The 14453-nt window shown below is 42.5% G+C and overlaps 1 protein-coding gene across 2 annotated transcripts in view; it reads right to left on the reverse strand.

The window, feature by feature from the left end:
- The window catches only part of tnfrsf21 (tumor necrosis factor receptor superfamily, member 21), a 115146-nt gene that overhangs the window by 46839 nt on the left and 53854 nt on the right, over nucleotides 1-14453 (reverse strand). For both annotated transcript variants that reach the window (XM_038799887.1, XM_038799888.1), the window contains one exon: nucleotides 2251-2516. In XM_038799887.1, the coding sequence (XP_038655815.1) occupies nucleotides 2251-2516 (266 nt within the window). The remainder of the gene's footprint in view (nucleotides 1-2250; nucleotides 2517-14453) is intronic.

Consider the following 14453-nt stretch of genomic DNA (forward strand, 5'->3'; position numbering starts at 1 on the left):
GCGCCTGTCCGAGGAGGCTGATACGGGAATCGAACCGTGCTGCTGGCCTGCTTAGTCTGCTTTAAAAGCCAGCGATTTAGCTCAGTGAGCTAAACCAGCCCCATTACTATTGTGCATTCCCCAAGAACAACTGTTCCCACTTTATGCTCCTCAGCTCCTGTATAATAGCAGTATAATTTCCCTTCCCCAATTAAATACCTTCCCTTACAGCCTGGTCCTATCCCTCTCCATGACTCTGGTAAAGGTCAAGGAGTTGTGGTCATTGTCACCGAAATGCTCGCCCACCGAGACATCCGACACCTGGCCTGATTAGTTGCCAAGCACAAAATCCAATATGGCCTCACCCCTCGTTGGTCTATCTACATATTGAGTCAGGAATCCTTCCTGTACACACAAACCATTTGCACAATATGTCACTCCCACTCCTCTTTTACCTCCCTCCCTATTATTCTAAAAACATCTAAACCACGGAACATCTAACAACCATTCCTGCCCCTGTGAAATCCATGTCTCCGTAGTGGCCACAACATCGCAGTTCCAAGTACTCATCCATGCTCTAAGTTCATCTCCCTTATTCCTGACATTGACACAGACACACTTTAACCCATTCCACTGAGTGCAACTTTGCCCTGTCAACTGTCTATTCTTCCTCTCAGACTCACTGCATACTATTTCTGCCTGTTCAACAGTTACCCTATTCTCTAATAGGTCTACACTTCAGTCTCAAACAGTCATATATACATCTTCAAACCTCACCACCACTTCCATCCCTAATCCAGATAATGGCTTGATGATGAAGGAGGATCACAGCCACGCTGCTGTATTTGATCCATTAATGAGCTTCCAACCACATATCTGCTTCACCAAGACTGCCTACTTCCACCTCCATTAAGTTGTGTGATTACATCTCTGCCTGAACTCAACTGCTGCTGAAACTCTCATCCATGCCATTGTTAACTCTAGGCTATTCTAACACTCTACTGCCATCCTCCCAACAAGCCCTGCTCACCCATTACCATGTGCTTTCTGACCAACATGGCTTCCTCGTCCAGCAGTGGCCAATTCTGCAATCATTATCCCTGTTTTCAAATCTCTCCATGGTCCTGCACACTATGGTACATCCGTAACCTTATCCAGTCCTACAATCCTTCATGATTTACCCACGTCCAATTTTGACTCTTGCTCATCGCGGGTATCAATCACTGCTGGCCATGCTTTCAGCTACCCAGACCATGAAGCCCCGGAATTCCCTCCCCTTATCCTCTCCACGCCGCTCTTCTTTTTTAAAATGCTTCTTAAAACACACCTCTTTGACCAAGGGTTTGGTCATCGGTCTTAATATTTCCTTATGGGGCTTGGCATCTTATTTTGTTTGTTGCGCTCCTGTTTTAAACTGTGCTGAAGTCCTGAACATTAATGAATACAAGTTTTTACTATTATTTTTATAGACTCATGTTTATAGAATCATAGGAGTCTTTTTCCAATCTGGAACACTTGTACCAGACAGCAAAATAAAGCACAGCTGTGACACGCAATAAATTGTACTGCAGATGTTATTTCACATATCATCCAAAATCTTACCAGGAACCTTTTACCAGAAATCTTTTACCCAAACATTCCTGTTTTCATAACTTTATTGTCGAAACATTGGCCCAGAGCAGTCAGTAAACACGCATTCAGTTGAATGCCAAGAAAACAACTAAAGCAGAAGCGGAAACTTAAGCAAGATTGTTGATTTTAAAAGGGACATTTAAAATTCAGTACACACGCATGCAGTTTTGAAACCAGAGGAAGATAAGAGTTGGCTCAGCTACCATCAAATTATCTACATATGCAAGACAAGGAAAGCTATCAGCACCTTTGGAACTGCAATGCAGAAATATACAGAATAACAGAAGGTGGGGTGGGGGGTATAAATTCAAGACCAAGAAGTCCACGACTTTGATTGGAATCATACTCCTACAGTGTTGCTTATATCCGGCAAACCTTTCTCTCCCTTTCGAAAGGAACTTACTTAGCTCGTAACAATCTGCTTCACTTTTTTCCCCTGCCAGAAGTCCATAATGATCATATTTTGTGCAAGGCAACTTAGTCCGACTTGCCACCTTACTCCCAAATTATTAAAATGTTACCTGGTTAAAGCTCGACAAATTCACTTCAAAATTTCAAAAAATGTTTCCTTGGAAAGTTTCACTTGATCGCATACAATACATGTCTTATTTTATTCAGTTGCTCTGAGTGGACACATACCTGGGAAGTATCTTCCATTAGTCCCCTGATGTTTTCCACCACATCATTGCGCTTGTAGTGACGAAGAGCACTAATGAGTTTCGCCAGATTGGCTTCAGGATCTCTAATGGTCCAATGTTGTAAGGCTGCATACGCTCGTTCGTGATCTCCTGAATACCCATTGGAGAAAGCTGCTACTTCTCGTTCAGTTGCATTGGCGAGAAACTGGTATATGTCCTTCCACTGGCTACCAATCTGAGCTGCCACAAGTTTCAGAATGTCAACACCTAATTCGAAGAACATGAACAAGTTAGTAATAGCTTTGAATATTACCTCAATGTGCTGTTATTGACATATTTGACAATTCTTTCATTCTGTGGAAAATGAGCTTAAACTCTAACAGGCAAAACAAAAAATTGGCAGTCACACAAACCTCTTTGCAGTAATCTAGATATTTGACATATGTAGAAACCCATCAGCTTAACAAATTTCTAATGCTAATTCTTGTGGAACCTATATAGACAGTGTTTCAATTGCTTGATATGAAGTTTACTCTCTCATTCAGTAGCCGAAAGCCAAACAAATCAGTTAACTTTAGCTATGAGTACAACTGAAAATTAGCCAACTGAAACCATGCAGTTCAGAGGCATAGAACTCGAACTGTCAGCTATGATACAATGGCAAACAGGATTATGTAGGATCATGTGGGAGGATTTCTAATCTCATTCCCAATTTTTCCCATTCCCAGTCCCATCAAAGAACCAAGCTGAACAATAAAACTCAAACAGTGCCTTGGTGTCTTGCGGAGCCACATATATATCAGATTAATCAACCTGCCACAAATAATTTACTCTTCAATGTTTCCTCGTCATGTGTACTATCAACTTCAAAAAGAACTGAATTATAGCACCCTTCTTTATCTTTCACTTCCAACTCATTGGTACATCGGCAAGTGCCAAATCTGAACCAAAGCTCTCATCAGCAGAGAGATTAAGAACTCTTCATGACCAGAATAGTCATCATGCCACACACCATACAAGTGCATTGCCACCATCATCCTCACAATAATCAATAAACAGTACTTTCATTACTTCAAGGTGCAAAGTGTCAAACCTTGGATATACAAGCATGTGGTCTTGTACCCAGCAATAACGCCAAGACTCAATTTCCCCATCAGCTGTTTAACGAAAACTTCTCTTCAATATGGTGGAAATATACATGCAGGAGAGCCTATGATATGACACTGATCATTCTAAAAATCCAAGTCAATTGCAAGGCGTCAGACTCATCACCAACTGACGAACTTACATTCTGAACAGAAGGGCTTTGGATCTGCCTGGAGATCAATTTTTTAAAAATTCGTTCATGGGATGTAGATGTTGCAAGCTGTGTCAGCATTTATTGCCCATCCCATTTTTTTTTACAATAATATGTATTAGTGTTACAAGTAGGCTCACATTGACACTGCAATGAAGTTACTGTGAAAACCCCCTCATCATCACATTCCGGCGCTTGTTCGTACATTGAGGGAGATTTCAGAATGTCCAATTCACCTTAACTAGCACATCTTTCGATATTTGTGGGAGGAAATCAGAGCACCTGGAGGAGCACCCGGAGACAAGGGGAGAACGTGCAGACTCCGTGCAGTGACCCAAGCAGGAATCGAACCTGGGACCCTGCTCCTGTGAAGCAACAGTGCTAGCCACTGTGCTACCATGCCACCCACTGACCATTCCTAGTTAACAGTCAACCACACTTCTGGAGGTCTGGAGTCAAATGCAAGCAAGACCAGGTAAGGACAGCAGATTTCCTTCCCTATAATACATTAGTGAACCAGATGAGTTTTTCCGACAATCGACAATGGTTTCATAGTCATCATTAGACTTTTCATTCAGAATTTTATTGAATTAAAATTTCACCATCTGCAGTGGCAGGATTTGAACCTGGTCGCCAGAGCATTACTCTGGGTCTCTGGTTTATTAGTCCAATGACAACACACTATGCCACTGCCTCCCATGTATTAGCAACAGGGTGAGCATCTTCATCCTGAAGATGCTGTCACAAATTCATTTCGCTGTTTGTTTCTGGATCTTGCACAGATATTGACAGGGAAAATCTAATTTAATTGATAACCAACCTTCTTTAGTCACCAAGTTCTCATACCCTTGAATCTCTGAAATCGCTCTTCTCCAACTCCTTTCCTCTTTCACATTTAAAAAAAATACTGCCTCTTCACCTCTCTATTTATTTGGCTTATCTTTCATTTATTTCTGAATGTGTCTCAGTGAAGTGTCTCGGGATGTTTTGCATGTGTTAGGATCTGGGCCGAGAAACCCAATAATTTGTAAAATTATGAGGAAAGGATACTTGGCCATAGGAATGATAACACTGGCCAATAGGTATTTTTTATGTTAAAACACATTACAACAAATAGAATCAATCACATTAGCAACAAAGTAGCAGCATTAGAGTTAACAGTTTTAAATAAAAGGGAAAAAAAACCTTTAACTTACTCCCTACATCTGCAACGGTACTTAATATATATATCCCAATTAAGCAAACTGACATAGTTATTAGGTTTACATGCTTTTCTATGTGCAAAGACCTTGGAGAGAACCTTCCAGGAGCCAGCCAAAGCCCTATTGCAATAAAATCACAAGTCACTAACTGAAAGTACAAAGTGGGTCAGTGAGCAATTTCTCTGCTGAAGCTATTAAAAATCAATTTTAGAAGTAAAAGTTTAAAAATATTTATTTTGAGAATGGTTTTAGATCCATGTTATTTGCACCAGAGGTATTGGTTCTGGAGAAGGATGAGGAACTATTGCTGAGTGCATAGGAAGGAATGGAGCCGAGCAAAAGCAGCCCCACCCAGAAAAGGCTGGAGAAGAAGTATTGGAATAGGATGTTGTGGACAACCATGTCAAAACGGCAGACAGACCTAGAAGAATGAAGAGGGGGAGTTTAGTGCCATCCCATTCAAATTAACTGCCATTCGCAATGTTGATAGAATGTCGCCATTCTGTCGCAGAGCGGAAAACTGATTGGAGGGCTAAATCGCTGGCTTTGAAAGCAGACCAAGGCAGGCCAGCAGCACGGTTCAATTCCCATAAATGCCTCCCCGAACAGGTGCTGGAATGTGGCAACTAGGGGCTTTTCACAGTAACTTAGTTTAAAGTCTACTTGTGATAATAAGCGATTTTCATTTCATTTTCAGTTTTTCATAAATTCAGGAAGCAACAACTCTTAAGGAAATTGGAGAGGAAAGTCGGGGAAGAGATCATTTGAAAGGGGGACAGCATCCGAGGAGAGGGAATGGTCAATGATATCTGCAAACATGGGAGCTTGGAAAGCAATTTGGATGGCCAGTAGTTTGGCTAAAAATCGGGTTGTGGGAGCAGGTTGTGGACCTCATGGACAAGTTCAACCTGAAAAACAATTCGAGGAAACCAGATCAATAATTTCTTGGATACTTTTACTCATCTGTCTCAACTTTAAGACTTTATTAGTCAGGGCAACCTCATCCCTGTGTACATTTGCTCAGAGAGGATCCTATATTACCCAAAACAAGAGATTGTTTTGTACAATTAAATGATTAAATCCAGACAAAAAAGGTATTAACTTGGATTTTGTTTTTAAATTGTTTACCATCCCAGTGCTTCATAAATTACATGCACTATTGACCAGCAGCTAAAGACCTAGCTGTTGCCAAGAAACAGAGCTACATGTCCAATTAAACAACCATTACATTCCTCTTTTCCACAACCACACCACCAGCCTTCACCACCACCCCCTCCCCCCACAGCCATCCAATCATAACAGCTGCCATGGATTTTACAAGACGGCCAGCAGAAACTCTGATTTCGCTGAATTGCTGAAGACAGCGTCTGTTATTGAAGCTTCGAGGAGCCAGGTTGCATAATGCTCCTGTTGCCAGGCAACACAAGAGGAAAACTATTTGCATGCTGCATCACAGAACTGGAGCTTCTTGGCAGTTTGGTTTCAATTTCAGTCACATCACCTGTACATCTAAATAACTTGGTACTGTTTTTACGGTTACATTTTTTTCTGGGAAAAAGAAGTAGCTTTAATTTGTTGCAGGAAATGAAAGTGAACATGCAGGGACAAAAATGAGTAGAAAAGACTTTGGAAAAGGTACTGCAATAAAAATGACAAAGATTTGCGAGAAGAACGATTTTATTTAACATTTTAATTATTTGATGGATTTGTTGCTTGCTGGTCACTATTTGTAGAATTCCAAATTGCTTACATTTAGACGGGTCAGAAATACAAAAGCAAAATTCAGAGATGTCAAATATCATGAACCTTAAGGCAATGTTAGCAGTTGTCAAAAGACAGGTTTAGTCCTCATCGGTTAATTATGCTTGTGCATTTCAATTACATTTTGCAGAAATTAAACCACTGCTGCTTCATGCTGCGTAACTGCAGAACCCAACATACTTATCTTGTTCTCACCAGAGATTTTAACAGTGGTTTTTCCACCTGTATTAGTCAATTTTCATTCAGGAGAGATTTCTTTGCATTGGGACTCCTTGGCAATTAAAGAAATTTGGTTTCAATTGCAATCACATCTCTTTAAAATCTAAATCATTTGCTACTGTTTTTACTGTCAAGATTTTCTGGAACAAATGGATATAATTGTTAAAGAAACGATCAATAAGGGCGGCACGGTGGCACAATGGATAGTACTGCTGCCTACGGTGCTGAGGTTCGATTCTGGCCCTGGCTCACAACCCAAAGATGTGCAGGATAGGTGGATTGGTCACGCTAAATTGCCCCTTAATTGCATAAAAAAATAACTGGGCACTCTAATTTTTTTTTAAAAGAAACGATCAATGAGTAGCCACCCTATATTGCAACCAGTGCAAATTCCATTTAAATCCACAGGCGCCGTTTATTCACAATGGTCGCTGGGCTGCTCCAGCTAATGCATTAAGTACTCTCACTTCCTGCTGTTTACTAATCAACAACACAGCAAAAGTGATCCTGGCAGAGAAAATGCAACTTCTGGAATAGACAAATAGATTCATCATAATCTGGGAAAGAGACAAGGGAACGATTCATGTGGAAACAAATATGAACCGATTATACTTTCTTCAACTGTTTTTGCATTTCTGCAGTTTTTTTGATCTTTGCTATTTATCTTTTGTATGCTGCCAACAATCTCTGCACAAAGTTTGCCACGCTATTATTGGTTTTAATTCTTGCAAGGAAATCAAGCATTGGCCAAGGCCAGCATTATTTTTTGATTTGTCAATGCAATTTGAGAAGACGGTGGTGAGCCACTTTCTTGAACCCCTGCAGCCAATGGGGTGTAAGAACGCCCACAGTGGTGTTTGGAACGGTTCCATAATTTTGACCCATCAACAGCGAAGGAGCGACACACTAATTCCACGTCAGGATGGTCTATAGCTTGGAAGGGAACTTGTAGGGGTTGGGTGTTCCTCCGCAGCTTCCACCTTTGTCCTTCTAGATGGTAAAGATCATAGATTTGGGTGATGCTGCCAATGGAGTTTCAGCAAGTTGGTACAATGCATCCTGTATATAGTGCACACTTTTGTCACTATGTCATTGTGGGGGGAGTGAATGTTTAAGGTGGTGGATGGGGTGCTAATCAAGTTGCTGCTTTGTCTATGACGAATTCAAGCTTAGAGTGTTGTGACAGCTACAATCATCCAGGCAAGTGGAGAGCATTCCATCAAATTGGGAGGTACCTCCAAGTTGGTCTCTTCTGAGCAATGGCCTCCCAGGCATTGACGTCCATGTTGATTTTCTTGAGGGAAGCTATCGGCCTGTCTTTGAAGTGCTTCCTTTGTCCTTGTTCAGCATCCTTCCTTAAGCTTAGCGAAGAAGATTTGCTTTGGAAATCAGAACTCTGACATCCTAAGCACATGCTGGCCCAGTGAGAGTTGATTTTGGATGATCATGGCCTCAATGCTGGTGCGCTTGGCTCCTTCAAGGACATTCTTCATTACTCTTGATGAAGGGAAAGACTGGACCTTGCCCTGGGGCGGGTTGGTAAAGGACTCGAGGCTTCTTGAGGTTAAGGCCGAGACCGATTCTTTGGTATGCTTCCGTGAAGGTGTCAAGCATGGCTTGGAGATTCTCTTTTTGAGAGTAGATGGCAAAGCATGCACAGAGCAGATGTAATAACAAATAACTGGTCTCCAGCATCACCAGGCATCTGTAGTTGATGCACTGTGAGCAAAATAATCCATAGGAATAGGAGTAGGCCATTTCGCTCCGTGAGCCTGTTCCCGCCATTCAATGAGATCTTAATGATCATGTAAATACACACATAAATGATCATTTGCCCTATAATCCTCAACAACTGTGGATAATAAACATTTATGCGAACACATGACTTCGGAGCAAGAGTAGGCCACTCATTCGATCGAGCCTGTTCCACCATTTAATAAGATCATGGCTGATCCAATTTTAATCTCAACTCCATGCTCTGCTTACTGCGGATAACCATTCACCCTTGGCTTACAAAAATCTATTTATTTCTGTCTTAAAGATATTCAAATAACTCTGCCTCAACCATCTTTTCAGGAAGAGAATTCCAAATTCTCACAACCCTCGGAGAAAAGAAAATTTCCTCATTTCGGTCTTAAATGGCTGACAGAATATTTTAAAACAGTGACCTCTTCGAGATTCTCCCACAAGAGGAAACATTCTTTCCACATCACCATCTTATGTTTCGATCAAGTCACCTCTTATTCTTCTAGGCTCCAGCGGATACAAGGCTAGCCTGTCCCGCCTTTCCTCACAAGACAACCCACCCATTCCAGAATTAATCTAGTAAACCTTCTCTCAACTACTTCCAATGCATTTACATCTTTTCAGTACTGTACACAGTATTCCAGATGTGGCCTCACCAATGCCCTTGAAGCATAGGCACGATAGCACAGTGGCTAGTACTACTGCCTCACAGCGCCAGCGACCTGGGTTCAATTTCAACCTTGGGTGACTGTGTGGAGTTTTCACTTTCCCCCTGTGTCTGTGTGGATTTCCTCTGGGTGCTCCGGTTTCCTCCAAAAATGTGCATTGGCCATGCAAAATTGCCCTCAGGGTGGGGCTACAGGATTGAGGTTTGGGCATAGGTAGAGTGGTCCTTCGAAGGTCGGTGCAGATTTGATGGTCCGAACAGCTTTTTTCTGCACTGTAGGGATACTATGATAACCTCACTACTCTCCATTCAATTCCCATTGCAAGAAACTATTACATTCTTTTTTCTTTGTAAACTTCTTGCCCTGCCCGCATATTTACCTTTTGTGATTCATGCAATAAGACACCCAGATCCCACTGCATCGGAGCTCTGCAATCTCTTACCATTTAGATAAGAAGCTTTTTTTATTCATCCTGCCATAATGGAAAACTTTATCTTTACCCACATAAGATTCTATTTTCTGATTTTTAGCCCACTCCTCAATCTCATGTCTTCTTCACAACTTAGCATCTTACCTATCTTTGTGTTGACAAATTTTGTAACCATACCACCTGTCCCTTCATCCAAATCATTTATGCGAATCATAAAATGTTGAGGCCCCAGCACCTGTGGCACACCATTTGGCATATCCAAATCGGTTTCCTATTAGCAAGCCAATCTTCTATCCATGACCAAGTTACCCCCCCTACACCATGAGCTTTTATTTCCACAATAACCTTTCATGTGGCACCTCATCAAATGCCTTCGGAAAATCTAAATACAGTATATCCACGGGGTCCCCTTTATCCACAGCATGTTACTTCTTCAAAGAACACCAATTTTTTTTAATTTTTAAAATAAATTTTGAGGATCCCATTTTTTGATCCAATTTATTTTTCCAATCAAAGGGCAATTTAGAGGGGCCGGTTCACCTGCCCTTAACATCTTTTTGGATTGTGGGGGTGAGACCCATGCAGACACGGGGAGAATGTGCAAACTCCACACGGATCCACCGCTGTGAGGCAGCAGTGCTAACCACTGCGCTGCTGTACCACCCTGACTCCAATACTTTTCCATTTCTGCTGCACCACTCCTGTAGAGTGGGTCGTGTGCTTCCCATACCACAATCTGGTAAAAGTTGTGGGTCGGGTGAACTTGATACACTTTTGGGTTCTCCAAACCCTGACCCATAACAAATTGGGGGCTCAAGGGGGATAAAAGTCAATCTATTCGATTGGCTTAGTGAACTTAAAGACAGTGAGGGGGAGCATATTGTGGTTGCTTTTCAGGTGTGGTATTCTCTAAGTAGGGAGCGTGTTGTAGACAATGGCTCTTTCAGAGGCTCTGAAGTTTTTGGGGGTGGAGATGGTCACATGCAGTACCTTACGGACAGAGATTAAAAGCAGACTGTTAGATTTGGCAAAAACATTGCAGTTAATATTACGTGACAAAATGCGAAAAGGTGAGGTCATTAGGCAGTGGCTAAGCATCTAAAGTTGCCTGAGATACAGTTTGACTCATTGGAAATGGCAAAAATTCAGTTACAAATTAATGGAACACGAGAAAGAATTAAAGCAGCTTGAATACTAAAGAGCGAGACAGGAAAAAAAGAAGAAAGGAAAACAGAAAGAAAAGCCCTAGCAGAACAAAAAGAAAGAGAAAGGGAGATACAGATCAGCAAAAAAGATAGAGAGAGTTTGAACTTCAGAAAATGGCCATGAAACATGACAGTCAGTTAAAATTGGCAAACGTAAAGGGAAACGTATAGTTGGTTGATAGTGATGAGGATAGTGAGAAAGAGCGTCAAAGTTGAAGGCTTGGTGGGAATCCATTTAAATATGTCCAAGCATTGCCAAGGTTTGACGAGAAGGAGGCAGAAGCCCTTTTTCATTTCATTTGAGAAGGTGGCTAAACAAATGAAATGGCCACAGGACATGTAGGTATTACGGATTCAAACAAAGCTTGTAGGTAGAGCAAGTGAAGTGTTTGCATCACTACCGGAGAGGTATCTGGGACGTAGGAGGAGATGTAAAAATCAATTTTCGGTGCATTTGAACTGGTGCCTGAAGCCTACAGACAAAGGTTTAGAAATGTAAGCAAAGAATTTGGTCAAACATATATGGAGTTTGAAAGGATCAAACTAAGTAATTTTGATAGATAGACCAAATGTATGAAGCTCTCAGAGAAATTATACTTTTCGAGGAGTTCACAAATTCAATTCCTGATGTAGTGACAACTCGTGGAAGAGCAGAGGGTTAAAACTGTGAGATCAGCAGCAGAAATGGCAGATGATTATGAATTAGTTCATAAATCAAAGCTTGGTTTCCGCCATCAGTTTCAGCCTGTGAGGAATAGAAACTGGGGACATGAGAAATACTCAAGTGGTAAAGGTAAAGGTGATCTGATGGGAGATAACAAGGAGAGTGCATCTCAGATTAAAAAAGAACTCCAGGAGGGTGGAAAAGAAATGGAAAGTCTCAAATGTTTTCACTGTAATAAACTAGGCCATGTAAAGTCACAGTGTTGGTGGTTGAAGAAAAGCACTGGGAAGGCTGATATGGTAAAACAGGATAAGACAGTGGGGTTTGTTAAAGTGGTAAAGGAAAGCCCAAGTGAAGCGAAGGAGGTGCAAAAGATTGTACAGCCTGATCAAGAGGTGATTGACAAGAAGGTGTCAGATCTCTTTAAAGAATTTATTGCGTGGGTAAAGTTTACTCATGTGTATCAGGAGAAGCAGGTAAAGAGGTCACAATTTTAAGACATACTGGAGCTAGTCAATCTTTAATGGTGAGAGATGAGGAGTTATGTAGTTGGGAAGAATGTTGCCAGAAAAGATGGTAATATGTGGAATCCAGGGTGAGAGTAGTGTTCCATTATATAAGGTAAGGTTGGAAAGTCCAGTGAAGAGTGGGGAAGTGGTATTAGGAGTAATTGAGAAACTATCTTGTCCAGGAATACAGTTTATCTTGGGTAATGATATAGCTGGATCGCAGGTGGGAGTGATGCCTACTATAGTGGATATGCCAGTGGAAAATCAGACAACTGAAGTGTTGAAGGACAACTATCCTGGCATTTTTCAGGATTGTGTAGTAACAAGGTTGCAAAGTCACAGGTTAACACAAGAGGAGAAATCAAAGAGTGAAGATGATGTTGAAGTGCAATTGTCAGAAATGATTTTTGATCAGATGGTTGAAAAAGAACAAGAACAAGATATTTTTAGTTCAGGAAAATTGGCGGAGTTACAACAGAAAGATGTAGAAATAAACTGGATGTATCAGAAAGCATACAGAGAAGAGGAATCTGCATGTATACCAGAGTGTTATTCCAGTAAAAGTGATGTCTTGATGAGAAACTGGAGACCTTTCCATATGCAGGCAGAAGAAAAGTGGGCAGAAGTTCATCAAGTAGTATTGCCGGTAGGGTATAGAAAGGAGGTGTTGCGAGTTGCACATGAGGTACCAATGGGAGGTCATTTGGGAATAAGGAAAACTCAAGCTAGAATCCAGGGGGGAGGGGGAGAGGGGGGGGAGAGAGGGGGGGAGAGGGGAGAGGGGGGAGAGGGGGGAGGGAGGGGGGGGAAGGGGAGGTGTTGGGTTACAGGTGTAGGGTGGATACGTGGGTTTGGGTAGGGGGAGGGGGGAGGGAGGGGGGGTGTAGGGTGGATACGTGGGTTTGAGGAGGGGGGAGGGGGGAAGAGGGGGGAAGAGGGGGGAAGAGGGGGGAAGAGGGGGGAAGAGGGGGGAAGAGGGGGGAAGAGGGGGGAAGAGGGGGGAAGAGGGGGGAAGAGGGGGGAAGAGGGGGGAAGAGGGGGGAAGAGGGGGGAAGAGGGGGGAAGAGGGGGGAAGAGGGGGGAAGAGGGGGGAAGAGGGGGGAAGAGGGGGGAAGAGGGGGGAAGAGGGGGGAAGAGGGGGAAGAGGGGGGAAGAGGGGGGAAGAGGGGGGAAGAGGGGGGAAGAGGGGGGAAGGAGGGGGGAGGGAGGGGGGAGGGAGGGGGGGAGAGGGGGGGAGAGGGGGGGAGAGGGGGGGAGAGGGGGGGAGAGGGAGAGAGGGAGGGGGGAGGGGGGGAGGGGAAGGGGGGGGTGTTGGGTTACAGATGTAGGGTGGATACGTGGGTTTGGGTAGGGTGATCATTGCTCGGCACAACATAGAGGGCCGAAGGGCCTGTTCTGTGCTGTACTGTTCTATGTTCAAGATGTCATATGCCATTTGGCCTGAAAAACACCCCAGCTACATTTCAATGGTTAACTAACAAAGTTGTTTCAGGATTACCCAATTGTGCGGTACACATCGATGATCTGGAAATTTTCAGCCAGATATGGAAAGAACATTTAAAACATCTGATGGAGTTATTCGATCGACTTCAGGAGGCGGGTTTGGTGGTAAACCTAGCCAAAAGTGAATTTAGAAAAGCCTAAGTCACTTTCCTTGGCCATACAATCGGACGATCACGGGATGTGAAAACAAAAGTTATTGGGGAGTTTCCGATACCCTCAACACGACGGAAAATAATGTGATTTCTTGGTATGAGTGGATTTTACAGGAAATCTGTACCGAATTTTAGCAGTGTGGTTGCTCCACTGATGGACTTGCTCAAGAAGTGTAACAAATTCCAGTGGACAGTGGAGTGTCAACAGGCATTTGACGGCCTGAAGGCTGTGTTAACCACTGCTCCTGTGTTAGCCATCCCAAATTATACCAAACCATTCAAAGTGGCTTTTAATGCGAGTGATATGGGCGTAGGTGCGGTGCTTCTACAAGTCAACGATCAAGGACTAGAGCGGCCTATTGGTTAATTTTCAAAGAAATCGAATTCTCACCAGAAAAAGTATTCAATGATTGAGAAGTAGACTGAGTTTGGTGATGGCTTTGCAACATTTTCACATTTATGTGACCAGCAATCCGTCTGACACCATTATGTATACTGATCATAATCCATTGACGTTTTTGGAGCGATTCTGGAATAACAATGCAAGGCTGTTTCACTGGAGTTTGTTGTTCCTGCCATTTCATTTAAAAATAGTACATGTGGCAGGATGAGAAAACGTGATAGCCGATGCTTTGTCATGAATGTGATGAAGAGTAGTCCAGTCGGAGGAAGAATAACCAAAAAAAATGGACGATATTATTATACTTGTTTGCGTGTGTTGTTTGTTTTGAAACATAAAAAGTATATTTACGGTGTGCATTTCTTAAAGGATAGTGAAAAGGTGAAAAATGAAACCACCTTGAAGTTGATGGTTTATTTCTTTTTTTCTTGGGGGGGGGGGGGGGGGA

Source organism: Scyliorhinus canicula, chromosome 6 (assembly GCF_902713615.1).
Source record: "Scyliorhinus canicula chromosome 6, sScyCan1.1, whole genome shotgun sequence".
Classification (NCBI taxonomy): Eukaryota; Metazoa; Chordata; class Chondrichthyes; order Carcharhiniformes; family Scyliorhinidae; genus Scyliorhinus; species Scyliorhinus canicula.